Here is a 15,657-nt window from a genome sequence, read left to right on the forward strand (position 1 = left end):
TCTAGCAGGATAAGCTCAGGAGCCAATGAACTGGAGCCAAGTGGGAGAGCCTGCCTCCCAGGGATAAAGCCTCTCCTTTCGCCAGTCGATCTGGCCCTCTTCCTTTCGTTGATTGGTCGAGAATCCCAATCCGTCGAGGAAGCGTAGCGTTGCGACCAATTGCCGTGGCGTTACTAGGCGTGTTGCATCCCTGAGGCGGGAGCCGGGCAGCAAGCGAATTTTCTGATTGGCTCCGGTCCGCGGGTTGCTGGGGAGAGGCGCGGAGAGGCGGGCGGGAGTTCCCAGGGCAGGCGCTGATTGGCTGAGGTGAGAGCACCTCTCCTTCCGATGATTCGGCTCTTCTCGGCTCAGTCTTAGCGAAGCGTCTGCAGCCGTCGTTTGGGTCGTCGCTGCCGCTGCCCCCTCGCGGATCAGGCGTCAGCGTCTCCCGCCCGCCCGCCCACCGCCCCGGTGCCGCTGGGAGGAAGCGAGAGGGAGGCCGTCTGCGGGTTTGTCGCTCCGCTCGTCCCCCGCCCGGGAGACCCAAGCCCCGGCCCAGTCCGTCGCCTGCCACCTCTTGTAGCCGTTACCCACGGGCCGCCACAGCCGCCGGCCGGGAGAGGCGCGCGCCATGGCCTCCGGAGCTGAGTGAGTGTGTGCGCGCGCCCGTCCGCCTGCCGCGGGTGCGCGCAGCGGCAGACCCGCTGCGCTGGGTAGGCCCGGCCGGGCCTGGCTGTGGGCGCGTCTAGGAGGTGGAGACAGGGAAGGAGGGAGAGGAGAGGAGAGGAAGGGGGCGAATGAGGAGCCGCGGACCCCTCTGGGCCCGGCTGCGCCCCCTAGGCGGGGCTTGCGTTGGGCCTGGGTCGGGGCCTGGGCCAGATCGTGCTGTGTCATGCAGGCCCGGGCCGGCATGACTGGCTTCTCCGGGCGGCCGTCCCGGCCTAGTGAGAGGTCTGCGGGCCCACACTGCTGGCGCGGCGCCCCGGGGGTTGGGGGCGCCCACCTGCGATCCGGTCTGCCACCCGCTCTAGGCCTTTGGTCCCCAGAGAGTGCAGGCCCCGCGGGCCCAACGCCCTAACTGCGCCCGGTGGGCGTGGACTTTGGGCCACGTGAAGGCCTTAGGAGCCCGGAGACCGAGGCGGAGGCCGGAGCAGGGGAAGGCCTGGCGAGCTCAGGGAAGCTCACGACGGCCACTTTTAGAGCCGGCTCGGCCTGGCTTGTGGTTGGCATCGTCTACGACCTGAGTGATGAGAAGCTGTTGGGGAGAGGCGGGCCCTGCCTTTCACATCTGGCCGCCTTCATACTTTAGGCATGTTGTTATTCATACGAGAAGGCTTTAGTCAGTTTTCCTTGATGTTGTGAAATGAGGTTCATTAGGTTCTTGCTAAAATTCAAACTTCAGTTCGTATTTTGTGAGCCTTTCTAGATTTCAGCCTTTGAGGTGTGAGAGTTAGAGTTGTCTTAACTAGTCAAACACACACGTTCCTTTCCCTAAGCAGTTACGTTGAGAAATCCTGGGCCCTCTACTCAGGAAAGCATCAGATAAAACCTGGCCACCTCTACCTGTTTTAGAATTAAGAGCTTTAGATACTGGTGGGGGTGGGGTGGGGGGAAGACACTCTCATCCTATGGAAACCCTTCTATGCAAATCACCTTCCTGACTTGAGAGTTTAGTTTTTTTTGAGATGTGTTCCTTTTTCTCAAGTTTCTGAATTGAGATGAAGTATTACTCAGGTGCCTATTTAAAAGGACTGCTTAATAAAGAATTAAAGTAGTCTCTTAGTCTTTAGTTTCCAAGACTAAAAGTCCAAAATTCTTGGAACCTGGCATCATAGACAGTTTCTGATCTCTAGGTCATCTTGATGACTTACCTGAACTCTGTCCAAGTCCCCTGTGGCCCATTGGGGTTCTGGAAAGGGCCTGACTCATGCAGAAGACCAGTGGGATGTCCCCAAAGAGCCTCCGGGACTGCTCTTGGCCCATGATCAAACTGAATTTCCTCATTTAGAGATTACTTCCTTTGATCTCAGTAGATAGATGTGGAATTAAAGGTCCTTACTTTAAGGGAAGAGCATCCCACTCATCTCCAGTGCTGGGGTCAGGAATGGTAGGCAGATTGGAGGTTTTCCTAGGATGCAGCTTTGGGGTTAAAATACAAACTGATGACTAGAGGCATCTGACATTTTGTTTTTCTGTAGCCCTGGTCCTATACATCAAACGGGAAGATGGGCAGCCCTTGAAGGGTATTTTAATGCATAGGGGAGAGGGAGAATGGATGGATTTAAATTGCCCTCAACTCTCATATTGACCATACTTGCTTTCTAGGGTGTTGATAAGCATTGGAAGAGTATGCAGCATTGTGACCACCACTTTGGGGTTGGGGGAGGCAAGTTTAAACCTAAGGAAACTCCACTCTTGGAAACTAGTTTAAAGGGAGTGAATAAAGATGCAGCCTATGTGAGAGGGTCAGCAGAAAACTTACAACTTCTTTAGATGAATGGGATTTGTATTTCTTTTGAGTGTATCAGGGCCAAAAGATGTAAAAAATCCCGTAACTCCCTAGCTGGTATTCTAGAGCATAGGCATCTTTTTTCTTGCAAGTTGTGAAGGTATTTCCAGTAGGAATACTTTTTTGTCTTCTTTTGTTGACTGATAGATGCTTAGAACGATGTCTGATGTATTTTTTATGTATATGTATACACACACACACGTGAATTTGTTGAGTGAAGAAATAATCCATGGAAAAGGTTCCTTTTTATTTATTTCTTGGCTTCTTCCATTGTCTGGCCCTCTTATTTTGGTTAATGCTCATGTTTTCCTGAGCCTTACTAAGAGGAGGTAGCTCTCTTCAGAGGGAGAGCCCACTGAGTCTAGTTAGTGAAGGCTGGAGATGAGCTAAGTGAGAAATTGGTGTCGGATGAATGATCTTAGCTTCTAGGAAATGATAGAAACTATTTAGATAGTTTAAACTCAGTTCAGACTCAGGCAACCTTGATTTGGGTGAGAGGGATTTGGATTTGCCCCATGTCTCAACATTTCTTGGTTTTAACTTTTTGAACCAACCCCATGGAGTTGTGTGTCTTTGCAGAGGTTTCTGAGATTCCTTTTGAGCTTGAGCCTCTTTCTGATGAAGGTTCCAGATCTGTTAGTGTTTTGTGTGTGTGTTTTTTGTTTGTTTGTTTTTTCCAAATATGATCGTCTTTATGCTTTGCATTCCTGTGGTACACAGACTGCTCTGGCGTTCAGCAGGTTTAGCCAGTAAGAAGGGTAATTCTAATGATTCTTCATTGTTCCCAGGCTTGCTCTGTGGGGCTTGGGGCCTCCCTGAGCCCTATGGGAGATTGTCTTGCTTGCTTCCTTCTGCAAGAAGGTTAGCAAGGAAAGAGCTTGTGCTATGTTCTGCAGTGCTAATCATACTGACCGCTGATACCATATGCCAGGCATTGTGTTGAACTTGTATTCATTATCTTGCTTAAGACAGTAATCCCCTGAGATGGGTGCTACTATAGTCCGCATTTTACGGAAGAGGACATCAACCTCCAGAGAGGTTAAATAACATGCCCAAGATCACAGTTAAGTGGCAGGGTTGGGATTCAGACCCAACAGGTCTGACTACAGAGCCCTTTCTCTTAATCACTCTTCTATACTGTCTGAGACTATTTTCATTTCTCTAAATACTGCTCAGTCTCCACTTTTATTTTGTTTTCTTAGTTTCCTGACCCTGGGGCAAGATCACCTGGGGCCTTACAGCTAGGATACCAGTACTCAGAATACCAAGAGTTGCTGGTAGAGACTGGTGGGGCTCTTGCTGGAATATGTTTTGGAACTGACTTCATTTTTTCTTTCTAGTTCAAAAGGTGATGATTTATCAACAGCCATTCTTAAACAGAAGAACCGTCCCAATCGGTTAATTGTTGATGAAGCCATCAACGAGGACAACAGTGTGGTATCCTTGTCCCAGGTAAGTTGGGTCCACAGTCCAATCTTTGCTTATTGCACTTAACCTGAGGGCTTTTCCCAGGTTTCTTTTCTCATTTTTCTTGCAGTGACCACAGATAGAGTGGGGTTTACTGGGAATCCCAACCTCCAGGGCTGCTGCTTACCCCCTGACCCAGTGACCCAAAGGCCTTAACCTTCTTTCCTCAGCCCAAGATGGATGAGCTGCAGTTGTTCCGAGGTGACACAGTGTTGCTGAAAGGAAAGAAGAGGCGGGAAGCTGTGTGCATTGTGCTTTCTGATGACACATGTTCTGATGAGAAGATTCGAATGAATAGAGTTGTTCGGAATAACCTTCGCGTACACCTGGGGGATGTCATCAGGTGTGTGTGGGGTTCTTGGCCCCTCAGGGATGGGAGGCCAGAGACAGCCTGCATTACAGGCAGTACCCCCACCAAGGCCTTGGCAGCTGCAGATATTGGGAGCTTGCAGGCCATGGGAAGACTTATGTTTCTAGGTTGTCTTTAGGTTTTGGTTCTGCCTCTGGGACTTCAAAACCTGCCTTTGCATGACCCTTGGGACAAGTTGGCATTTCTGTGACTTTCTTGGTACCTTTATATTTTTCTACCAGAGGTATAACTTATCACACCTTAGACCCTGGTTTAGGATGCCATTTGAGTGTTTGTGTCTGCCAAGTAACCTTACAGCTGGGTTGCATTAATGGCTTTTGTTGGGGCTGGAATGAGATGGGAGTATGGGCATGGAAGGTGGACTCGTAGCAGGTTTGTGTAAAGATCCAAGTTAATCTAGGAGAGAGGCATAGTTTGAGCCAGACCTAGGATAGTGCCAGTCTGAGTGATTTTAGACTTAACTTTAGGCAAGAGGCTTCCCCATCTTGGAGTCATCTCTAGCCACTGCTACCCAACCATCTGTCACTTGGCCAGGAGCATCTCAGGCTTCTGATTCTTTTCCATGGATTATAGGTTTCATGTAGCCTCTTTCCTGGAGGTGCTTAGTCACTTTCTCAAGGTGCTCTGACCACCTGACTGAGATTATTTTTTCACTTCTATTTCTCTGACCCTGACACTTGTCAGACTAAGGTCTCCCTTTGTAACATTGGGTTACCAGTACTGACCAGAATGGGTCATCCTTGGATATCTCTCACTGAAGACCTTCCCTCTTGTGTCTTTGTGAGGCTTCCAGATGTGTGGGTCTTCCTTTTGGCTCACTGATTGGGAGTGGGCCACCCAGCATCTTCTTCTAGAGGCTCCCCCTACTACCCCACCCTGCGTGTGACCTGTTCTGCTTGGCTGTTTCTTTGCCCTCACTCCCACCCTACCCTCCTGCCTCTCTTCACCTAAAGCCATCCCTGCCTTTTCTCTTTCGCTTGCCATCGGCTCTCTATGCCAGGCCCTTTTGGACACCCAGTGCTTGGGGCTGCAGTTTGGTTGGTAACGTGGAGTCTGCTTGTCATCCTCAGCATCCAGCCATGCCCTGATGTGAAGTACGGCAAACGTATCCATGTACTACCCATCGATGACACGGTGGAAGGCATCACTGGCAATCTCTTCGAGGTTTACCTTAAGCCGTACTTCCTGGAAGCTTATCGACCCATCCGGAAAGGTGAGAAATAATTCTAGGGACTGAACTTAAGGGTGATTGTTTGTAGGGATACCCAAGAGTAAACCTTGGGATATCTTTGTCTCATTCTCATATGTGTGTCTATACACACACATTCTGTACACATGCTCATGTGTACTCTCTCCTTCCCCCCTTCCTTCCACTCCCCCATTTCCCCATTCTCACTCCTTGCTCCAGTAGAGTAAGCTATCTTCTCTTTTATCTCTGAAGGAAGAGGTGGGCCATTTTGGCTGTCCAAAGTGTACTTAATATTTAGCACAGGTTTACCATTGGTGGTTGTCGTGAAAGCCTGGGTTATCTATCCCCCAGAAATCAAAAACCTTATGGGCTTCTTTCTGACACCTCAGGTTTCGTTCACTGTCTTGAGTGGCAGAGGGACTCTTCACAGTTTACTTTCTCTTTTTGCCTGATGCTTAATAAGATGTGGATGGGAAGGAGAAAGGGCAATATCTCATGAACTTGGCATTCTAGATCCCAGGTTCTGATGAGGAATTCTCACTTGGTCTGGTAATAGATACCTCTAACTGCTCTTGTGCTGATTGCTCTCACAGGAGACATTTTCCTTGTCCGGGGTGGAATGCGTGCCGTAGAGTTCAAAGTAGTGGAGACAGATCCCAGTCCTTACTGTATTGTTGCTCCAGACACAGTGATTCACTGTGAAGGGGAGCCTATCAAACGAGAGGTGAGTTCTCTCCCTGATCCCGGTACCCTACTTTGTGATTACTTAGTGGGACAGTTGTGTGGTAGTTGCAAAGAATTTCCAGACTTGATAGCTAAGCTTCTTGCCAGAGGTGGAAAACCTAGCTATTCATTTCTGGGCCTAGGTGTTTCTTGGAAGTATCTGATACCAATAATTTTTAAAACCTAGATTGAACCTAAAAGGTCTAAGTGGTTGGAATAATTTTTGAAGAAGTGGTGCTGATGCTGGCATCTAGACCCCTGTGCATTTCCCACAGTTTCTAGCTTCAGGTCTTAGGGGAGCTCATCCCAGTAAGACTAAGGACAGTGTGATAGGGAAAGGCTGTGCTAGAAATCTTTGCCTTGGCATAAATAAATAATTAAGTAAGTAAATAATTGAAATAAAACAAAAACAAAAATTGGGAATTCCCTGGCGGTCCAGTGGTTAGAACTCTGCACTCTCACTGCTGAGGGTGCAGGTTCGATCCCTGGTCGGGGAACTTAAGATCCCACAAGCTGCACGACACGGCCAAATAAATAAAAATAAAAACAAAACAAAAGAAATCTTTTTCTTGGGATTTTTAGAGTTGTTTTTTGAGGCATGATCCCTTTAGAGGAGAATCTTCTCATACAGCAGATTTCTCTACATCAGATTTGGAGAAACTCAACTTTTGCTGATAGTAGTATTCCTGCCTTCTTCTTTTCTTTGTCTCTTCCATATTCAGGATGAGGAAGAGTCTTTGAATGAAGTGGGCTATGATGACATTGGTGGCTGCAGGAAGCAGCTAGCTCAGATAAAGGAGATGGTGGAGCTGCCCCTGAGACATCCTGCTCTCTTTAAGGCAATTGGTGTGAAGGTGAGCATCCTGGGCTCTGTGGGATATAGTCTAGGGTGGTGATTAACAACTACTTGCTGTCTAATCCTAGGACGTCTTCATACATGTGTTTCATCATTGCCTTGGATTAGAGAGGAAGTACTGTATTTGAGTTTACAGAGGGCTCTAAATTCATTCACGCTACTAATGGTCTAGAACAGAGTGGGCCAATTAAGTTCTCTGTTGCTTTTTTTTTTTTTTTCCTTAATTACAACCCTTCAAAAGGTAAAAACCATTTTCATCTAATGGACCCTGTAAGTAAAATCTCACCATAGTTTGCCAACCTGTCTAGAACAGGGCTGCCCAGTAGAAGTAGAAGTTAAGGAAATTTGAGAACTGCTTATCTCCAAAATATTTGAGAACTGCTGGTCTGAAATGTAACATCCCAATCATTCCCGTATCATGGGACACCCTGAAGATGAAAGACAACCTCAAAGAGGAATACTTGTGGTAGTTGGTAAGGGAAGGCATTCCAACATGATAATAAATCCTGGAGGGTTGGGATTACTGGAGTGAGTGAGCCTCTGGCCAACACTCTTAAATGTCTAAGCTAGTCCTTGGTTCTTGTCTGTCTAAATTCGGGCCCTTGGCCTAATGGCCTCTTGCTTTTCCTAGTCCCAGGATCTTCAGACTCAGTCACACTAAGAGTCTCTTAGTGTGGTTTCTCTGCTCTTTGTCTCCTATGCATTCTTAAGTATTGTCAGCTTTCTAGCAGTATTTTCTCTGCTGGTAAGAGGAGTGAGTATGGTCTGAAGTAAACTGTCTTCCTAGCAGCTGCTGCTTGAGGGCTCACTCTTACTGGTGTCAGAGTTGAGCTCTGATTCTCACCCTCTCTAGATGGAGCCCTTGTCAAGCCATTTTAGGGTGGCCGGGGTTGGGAGAAGGCGGGAGTCTGAACCTAATCACACCTTCTGTACTGGTCCTCAGCCTCCTCGGGGAATCCTGCTCTATGGACCTCCGGGGACTGGAAAGACCCTGATTGCTCGAGCTGTGGCGAATGAGACTGGCGCCTTCTTCTTTTTGATCAATGGTAGGAGCCTTGGTTCGCTTTTTGTTTGGCTGGACTCAACTCTGAGCTGAGCATGACCCAGTCTCATGAGCTGGAGAACTCATGGACATGTTCCTTCGTATACCTATCCTCGTGTATACTTTAGTATTTTTATTCTAAAGTACATTGCAGACAGATAAGCAACAAGGGGATGGTATTCTACTCTGGTGCCGCCTGATCTGTCTTCAACTTGAGAAAGATTGTGGACAGGCTGAAGACATTTAAGAGGAGTAAGTTAGAATGAGAACTCAAAATGTCTATGCTTACTTATTTGAGAGGGTTTGGGGGAAGACTGGCTGAGATTAGCTATCTCTTTGAGAATGATATTTAGCTGGTAGAGGTCCAGCTGGTGTGCTGCTGCTGCTCTGGCCAGAGGTCCCATAGCATCTGCTGTGATCATTTTGTATGTCCAGCTCAACTGTTAGATAAGTATATTGAGCTCCTTGACTTTTTATCCTGGCTTGGTGGCTACCCTGGGATAATGGTTGGTAGGGGCTGTGAGAAAGTAAGTAGAGGTTATTACCACATTCTCACCTAGGACCTGTCTCTGGACTGGGCAAACAAGATAGCTGATTTCTTTTGAGATTGAGAAAGGATATAGGTTTGTCATTATATCCATTCTATATGCTTTCAGGTCCTGAGATCATGAGCAAGTTGGCTGGTGAGTCTGAGAGCAACCTTCGTAAAGCCTTTGAAGAGGCTGAGAAGAATGCTCCTGCTATTATTTTCATTGATGAGTTGGATGCCATTGCTCCCAAAAGAGAGAAAGTAGGAACTTACCCGAGGGGATAGTGGGGTGTTGAAAGGTCCTGACTTCACTTCTGACCAGACATTCTGTCCTGACAGACCCATGGGGAGGTGGAGCGGCGTATTGTATCACAGTTGTTGACCCTCATGGATGGCCTAAAGCAGAGAGCCCATGTCATTGTTATGGCAGCAACCAATAGACCCAACAGCATTGACCCAGCCCTACGACGATTTGGTAAGGACCCCAAATTTCTTTTTTTGCTGTCCTTGCTCTTGGGGAGATTGTGGCTCTACTGGCCTTAATCCCATTGATCCCACATCTGTCCTTCATCTAAGTCACTTAATCCTGAGGATTTCTTGAAGCTCTTTGCAGTGTTAGGGCCCAGGGTTCCTTTCCCATATTCCATGTCATGTCTAGGGTGATTACCCATCCTGGTTTGCCTGAGGCCAAGGGATTTCCCAGGATATGGGGCTTTCAGTGCTAACTCCAGGACATTCCTGGGCAAACTGGGATGGTTGGTCGCCTTAGGCCTGCCCTTTCTTCCCTCTGCACCAGAAATGATTCCTGTCTATGTTTATGCACTGTCTCACAGGTCGCTTTGACAGGGAGGTAGATATTGGAATCCCTGATGCTACAGGACGCTTGGAAATTCTTCAGATCCACACCAAGAACATGAAGCTGGCAGATGATGTGGACCTTGAACAGGTGGAGTGGTGATGAGGGCTGGCCAGAAGTTAGGATATCTGTTTCCAGGCAGTTGAAGGGAACTGACTAGGGACATAAGCTTCAGATGTGAGGCAATTGATTTTGATTCTTGTGCAGGGGAAGGGAAGTGATCTCAGATTGAATCCAGAAAACTAGGGTTGGCATGTTTCTCGGTTGACAGTGAATTAGAGTGAACCAGAATTTGGGGGGCAGCTTTATTTCCAGGCCCCAAGTCCAGGCTTGAATACTTAAAACCCAGCCGATGAAAGGGCCACTAGTATGTGTTCAGGGGAATGGAAGGACCCAGAGATAGAAGTCAGGGGAAGGGGCCAGGATTCTGTTGTCTCTGAGCTTCCTAAGGCAGCTAGGTCTCAGAGACAGCATAGTAAGTAGATCTTCTCTCTGCAGGTAGCCAATGAAACTCATGGGCATGTGGGCGCTGACTTAGCAGCCCTGTGCTCGGAGGCTGCTCTGCAAGCCATCCGCAAGAAGATGGACCTCATTGACCTAGAGGACGAGACCATCGATGCTGAGGTCATGAACTCCCTGGCAGTTACTATGGATGACTTCCGAGTAAGGGCCTCTCCCATATCTCAGGTACACACACATGCACTTTGATCTCCCCTGGCAAGTCTCATCCCCAGTTTTTCTTCCCTTTTTAGTGGGCCCTGAGCCAGAGCAACCCATCAGCACTGCGGGAAACTGTGGTAGAGGTACCACAGGTGACCTGGGAGGACATTGGGGGCCTGGAGGATGTCAAACGTGAGCTTCAGGAGCTGGTCCAGGTAGGGTGCTTGGTCCAGGGTGAGTCACTGCGTCAGTACATTGTAATTGAGCTGGGTGATATTGGGGTGTTGTCACATTCATTGCGGAAATTGTGAGTATAATTCAGGAACCTGCTATTCTCTGGTTGGAGGCACTAAGGAGCCTGCTTTTAGGGAACCTGGGTCTTCACCATGGGATGGTGTGGGAGGATGCTTCTGTTTGGTTAGGTTTCTTTCAGACTCTGGAGGTATCCCTGAACCCTCTTTGCCTTTCCTCCTAGTATCCCGTGGAGCACCCAGACAAATTCCTCAAGTTTGGTATGACACCTTCCAAGGGAGTACTGTTCTATGGACCTCCTGGTTGTGGGAAAACCTTGCTGGCCAAAGCCATTGCTAATGAGTGCCAGGCCAACTTCATCTCCATCAAGGGTCCTGAGCTGCTCACCATGTGGTTTGGGGAGTCTGAGGCCAACGTCAGGGAAATCTTTGACAAGGTGAGCTATAGGTGGCTGGGCTATCAATTCACTTGCCTGGGGACAAGTTAAGGGTGGAGGCTGTTCTTTGGGAGAGTTAAAACCATCTCATTCTGGCAGCTCAGCTAGGGCAGTGAAGGTCACTTTATTTTCCGTTCCTTCTCAGATCTGAGAGATCCGATTGTGCTAATGCTTGAGTCCATCTGTCCCTCACACAGGCCCGCCAAGCTGCCCCCTGTGTACTGTTCTTTGATGAGCTGGATTCGATTGCCAAGGCCCGTGGTGGCAACATTGGAGATGGTGGTGGGGCTGCTGACCGAGTCATCAACCAGATCCTGACAGAAATGGATGGCATGTCCACAAAAAAAAATGTGTTTATCATTGGCGCTACCAACCGGCCTGACATCATTGATCCTGCCATTCTGCGACCTGGCCGCCTTGATCAGCTCATCTACATCCCACTTCCTGATGAGAAGTCCCGTGTTGCCATTCTCAAGGCCAACCTGCGCAAGTCCCCAGTTGCCAAGGCAGGTGCAAGGTCTTGGGGTCATGGGGACTTCTGTGAATCTGCAGGCTGTGTGGAGTGGTGTTTGGTTCCTGGACAAGATTCCGTTGGGGATTCCTGGGGTTATGGTTGAAAAGGGAATATGGAAGATTTGAGGGTATTAGGGTAATCTAGAATAAGGAATAAAACAGGGTGGCAGAAGATGGGACAAACTGGAATTGGGAGTGCTTGGATGGTCAAAGATCAATGTATCACAGGGGAGGAGAGACTAAATGCTAAGATAGATATGTTGCTTCTTTTAGGATGTAGATTTGGAGTTTCTGGCTAAGATGACTAATGGCTTCTCTGGAGCTGACTTGACAGAGATTTGCCAACGTGCTTGCAAGCTGGCCATCCGTGAATCGATCGAGAGTGAGATCAGGCGAGAACGGGAGAGGCAGACCAACCCGTCAGCCATGGTGAGTCTGGATCCTTTCCCCAGATGTGCCAGTTGTGGGGAGCCAGGGGACAGTCTCCACAATGCCCTAGAGTTAAGAGTATAAGGTTTTGGAAAGATCACCTGACTGAGATGTTTAGCAGGGCGTCAAAGAGAAAATGCTGAGCATATAACCCCTTCAATCAGGAATTATAAAGGCTGAGAAGAGATCAGCAGAGAAACAAATAGAGCAGGGCTAAGAACCTAGGGTCAGTGGACCTATCACTGGTGTTCCATGGACCCTTTGAATTAAATGCACAATTTGGTGGTGTGTGTGTGTAAGCTCAATAAAGATAGGGACTCTATATCATCTTGCTTGTTTCCCATTGTATGGCACAGTGTTAGAGACTGACTTGGCGAATAAATAAATAAATGGCTTTCTTTACCTTTTAGAGGGGGCCTGTGACGTCTCTCCTCCCTCTCATCAAAGCTTATAAACTACTGATACACTGATCCGAGGGCAGTCTCATAAATCATAGCAATTGAGTGGCTTCTCAGTAGAAGAGATAGGGTGTGAGCCTGGGCTGTGAAGAGAGAGTAGAATTTGGGTAAAGGAAATAAGTCACCCAAATAACCTGCTTGAGAAGTAGGATTGCAGGATCTGGGAAAACCTGGGTAGAATTGAAGAGGTCATATGTTGCTGGAAGTGAGGCCAGTTGGTAAGGTGTAATCTAGATGTGATAAGCACTGAGAGCCATTGACATTTTCTTTTTAAAAGTTTAGGTTTTTGAGGTATAATTTACATATTGTAAAATTCGCCCTTTTTAGGTGTACTATTTCTGTGCTTTTTGACAAAATACATAAGTTCTATAACTACTACCACAGTTGAGATAGACAAATTTCCATCATCCCCAGAAGTTCCCTTGTGCCACTTTTTAAATTTTTAAAAATTTTTTGGCTGTGGCTTGCAGCACGTGGAGTCTTAGTTCTCCAACCAGGGGTCGAACCCCTGCAGTGGAAGCACGGAGTCTCAACCACTGTCCCTCCAAGGGAGTCCCTCTCATACCACTTTAATCAGCTGCTTTTTCCCACCCTAAGCCCTTGGTAACCACTGATATGAATTCTGTCCCTACAGTTTTACCTTTTCCAGAATGCACTGACAGGTTTTTAAGCAGGGCAGTGACTCGGTTTTAGGAAGATTGGCCTGGCAACCTATTCAGGAGAGGCCCAACTTATTGGAGAGGCCCAATCCTCTAAGCCTCTGCCATAAGCTACTGCAGTAATGGCGTCAGGAAGGCCAGGGAAGGAATGCAGGCTGAGCCTTAACTAGCCCCGGTGGTCTGTGTTTACCTATCCTGCAGGAGGTAGAAGAGGATGATCCAGTGCCTGAGATCCGTCGAGATCACTTTGAGGAAGCCATGCGCTTTGCCCGCCGTTCTGTCAGTGATAATGACATCAGGAAGTATGAGATGTTTGCTCAGACCCTTCAACAGAGTCGGGGCTTTGGCAGCTTCAGGTAACTAGGTTTCAGTGGGCCGTGCTTAATTTGTCTTGGGGAACTCTACAACCAAGGTAGTTGGAGCCCTCAGGGGGTTAGAATGGGTAGTTGTGAAAATCCTACACAAGCCCTGCCCTAACCCTCTTTTTTGCCTCTGCTCTTGTGCAGATTCCCTTCAGGAAACCAAGGAGGAGCTGGCCCCAGTCAGGGCAGTGGCGCTGGCACAGGTGGCAGTGTGTACACGGAAGATAACGACGATGACCTGTATGGCTAAGTGGTGGTGGCCAGCGTGCAGTGAGCTGGCCTGGCTGGACCTTGTTCCCTGAGGGTGGGGGCGCTCGCCCAGGAGGGACCAGGGGTGCGCCCACGGCCTGCTCCGCTCCTCGGTCTGAGCAGTTCAGCCGCAGTCAGATTCTGGACCGGGGCTTGCTGTTACAAAAAAATACAAAACAAAAGCGATAAAATAAAAGCGATTTTCCATTTGGGAGGCGGAGAGTGAATTACCATCAAGGAATTGGGCCTTGGGCCCATGCCGTTTCTGTTGTAGTTTGGGGCAGTGCAGGGGACCTCTGTGGGTGTGAACAAAGGCATTATCGCCATTCCCCACGGTAAAGCATCTGCACTTCACTCAATGCTGCCCAAGCCCTCCCTTCTTCCCCCTACCCAACCTGGGAAGGAGGGTGAAGGGCTACAGTTGCTGGGTGTTTATATAGAGAGTAGGTTGATTCTTATTTTACATGCTTTTGAGTTAATGTTGGAAAACTAATCACGAACAGTTTCTAAACCAAAATGACATGTTGTAAAAGGACAATAAACGTTGGGTCAAAATGGAGCCTGAGTCCTGGCCCCTGTGCCTGCTTCTTTTCCTGGGAAGGGCCTCGGGCTACTCCTCACTGCCAAGGCACTCTTCCAAATGTGAAATTCTAGAAGTAAGATTGCACCCTCTTCCCCTACTGATTAACATTGGTATACTGCTGCCTCGCCCAGTGTCTGCAGTATCACTGGATAGGACTGCAGTGGAGGGGGAGCAGCCTGATGGAGCTCCAGATGTGTTGAATGTGGGATCCTCTACCTGTATTTGATGTGGATGGTGAGATTAGGCCTGCAGAGTCCCCTTTTCCTGACCAAGGCTGGATTGGGGTGCCCTCCAAAAATCTTAAAGTTGTAGAAAGATACAGTCTCTGGAGATGGATGTTCTCTTGATGCATCTAAAAATTTCATATATTCATGTTCTGCTTGAGGATCACTTACAGTTATGTCCACCTTTATGTAATTTGTATTATGAAAACATAGCTTTTTTTCTAATATAAAATTCTAGTATTGGATGTGTTTCTTTCTAAACGAAACATCCTCCCCTGCTCCTCGTTTTTCAGATGATTACTTGCATAGTTTTGTCCAGGTATAGAGTATCCTCTTCATTCAGCAAGTACTAACGTAATCACTTAGTGCTTCTGGGATCAGTACCTCAATGCCTTATCGAAGAAGGAGTATGGTGCAGAGAAAATAATCCAGAGTCAAGTTAGTCATTCTAGTACTTATACCAGCCTCTGGTTTGATCTACATAGGTAGGTAAACTACAAGGACTCAAGATAGTTACACTGGCTGATTAAACTGGGGCATCTTGAACTCACGTGCTGTGAAATAGATATTCTTGCACTTTTGTGATTTGCATTGACTGTCCCTTGTGACACTTCCTCCACTGGATCCTGTCTTTGGTCCTCCTTTGGTTTTCCTACCATTTTAGGTATCCTGACGGCTTAGCTTTCAGTCTTCCTACTCTGAACATTGTCACTCTATCTCATCCCTGTGGCAACCTAACCTCAGTAAGACCAAAGACAAGGTCTTTTGTGGTAAAGACATTTGGTACCTCTGCATCAAGCTATGGGAACAGTACAGAAGGCAAGATCCCACAAAATAGGTAGAGGTACTGGTTGATGTGTGATAGAAATTTGTGTTGGAATGATTGCTTTGCACTCACTTATAACATGAAGTGTGTCTATAGGGAAGATGGTTGGAGCTGTATAGATTCTTCAGGAAAAAAAACAAGAGCAGACTTGTGAGAGGCCTGGTTTTGCTTCTCACACTTGTGCTTATAACAGTGTAGCGTCACACAAGGCACGGAGCTCTTCTGGGGCCTCGAGATTTCTTAGTCTGATAAAATGATTGACAGTGCTTCGTAAACTGCAGAAAGCAGTGTGAGGGACTGTTTATTGTCAAAATGCACCTGCAGAAGCCTGCATACTTAAACCAAGAGGCAAATTGTATAGGCAGTTCATCTTTTTCCCCACAGGGTTCCCAGAAAGAAATTGGAATGTGATCTTACTATAGCCAATCTTCCCACTGATAAGTGCTGTGATTAGAAGATGGGTTTCTAACCAAGAATATGGCATCA

The 15,657-nt window shown here is 47.7% G+C and overlaps 1 protein-coding gene across 1 annotated transcript; it reads left to right on the forward strand.

The window, feature by feature from the left end:
- The first annotated feature begins 308 nt into the window (after positions 1–308).
- VCP (valosin containing protein) lies at positions 309–14,097 on the forward strand. The gene is made up of 17 exons (XM_082468388.1): positions 309–627; positions 3,829–3,940; positions 4,126–4,298; positions 5,396–5,538; positions 6,108–6,238; positions 6,960–7,091; positions 8,037–8,139; positions 8,792–8,925; positions 9,004–9,139; positions 9,498–9,610; positions 10,019–10,183; positions 10,273–10,395; positions 10,656–10,868; positions 11,066–11,374; positions 11,655–11,810; positions 13,129–13,283; positions 13,434–14,097. Exons 1-17 carry the CDS (start codon positions 611–613, stop codon positions 13,537–13,539), a joined length of 2,421 nt encoding a protein of 806 aa, XP_082324514.1. The 5' UTR covers positions 309–610; the 3' UTR covers positions 13,540–14,097.
- The last annotated feature ends 1,560 nt before the right edge of the window (positions 14,098–15,657 follow it).

This window comes from Balaenoptera physalus (assembly GCF_965194825.1).
Source record: "Balaenoptera physalus genome assembly, chromosome: 7".
Classification (NCBI taxonomy): domain Eukaryota; kingdom Metazoa; phylum Chordata; class Mammalia; order Artiodactyla; family Balaenopteridae; genus Balaenoptera; species Balaenoptera physalus.

Excerpts from the sequence above, each read along its gene's own strand:
- VCP (XM_082468388.1), top strand. Across the intron at positions 6,239-6,959 it reads GGGAGCCTATCAAACGAGAG|GATGAGGAAGAGTCTTTGAA; the intron begins GTGAGTTCTCTC and ends TTCCATATTCAG. Across the intron at positions 10,184-10,272 it reads TTACTATGGATGACTTCCGA|TGGGCCCTGAGCCAGAGCAA; the intron begins GTAAGGGCCTCT and ends TTCCCTTTTTAG.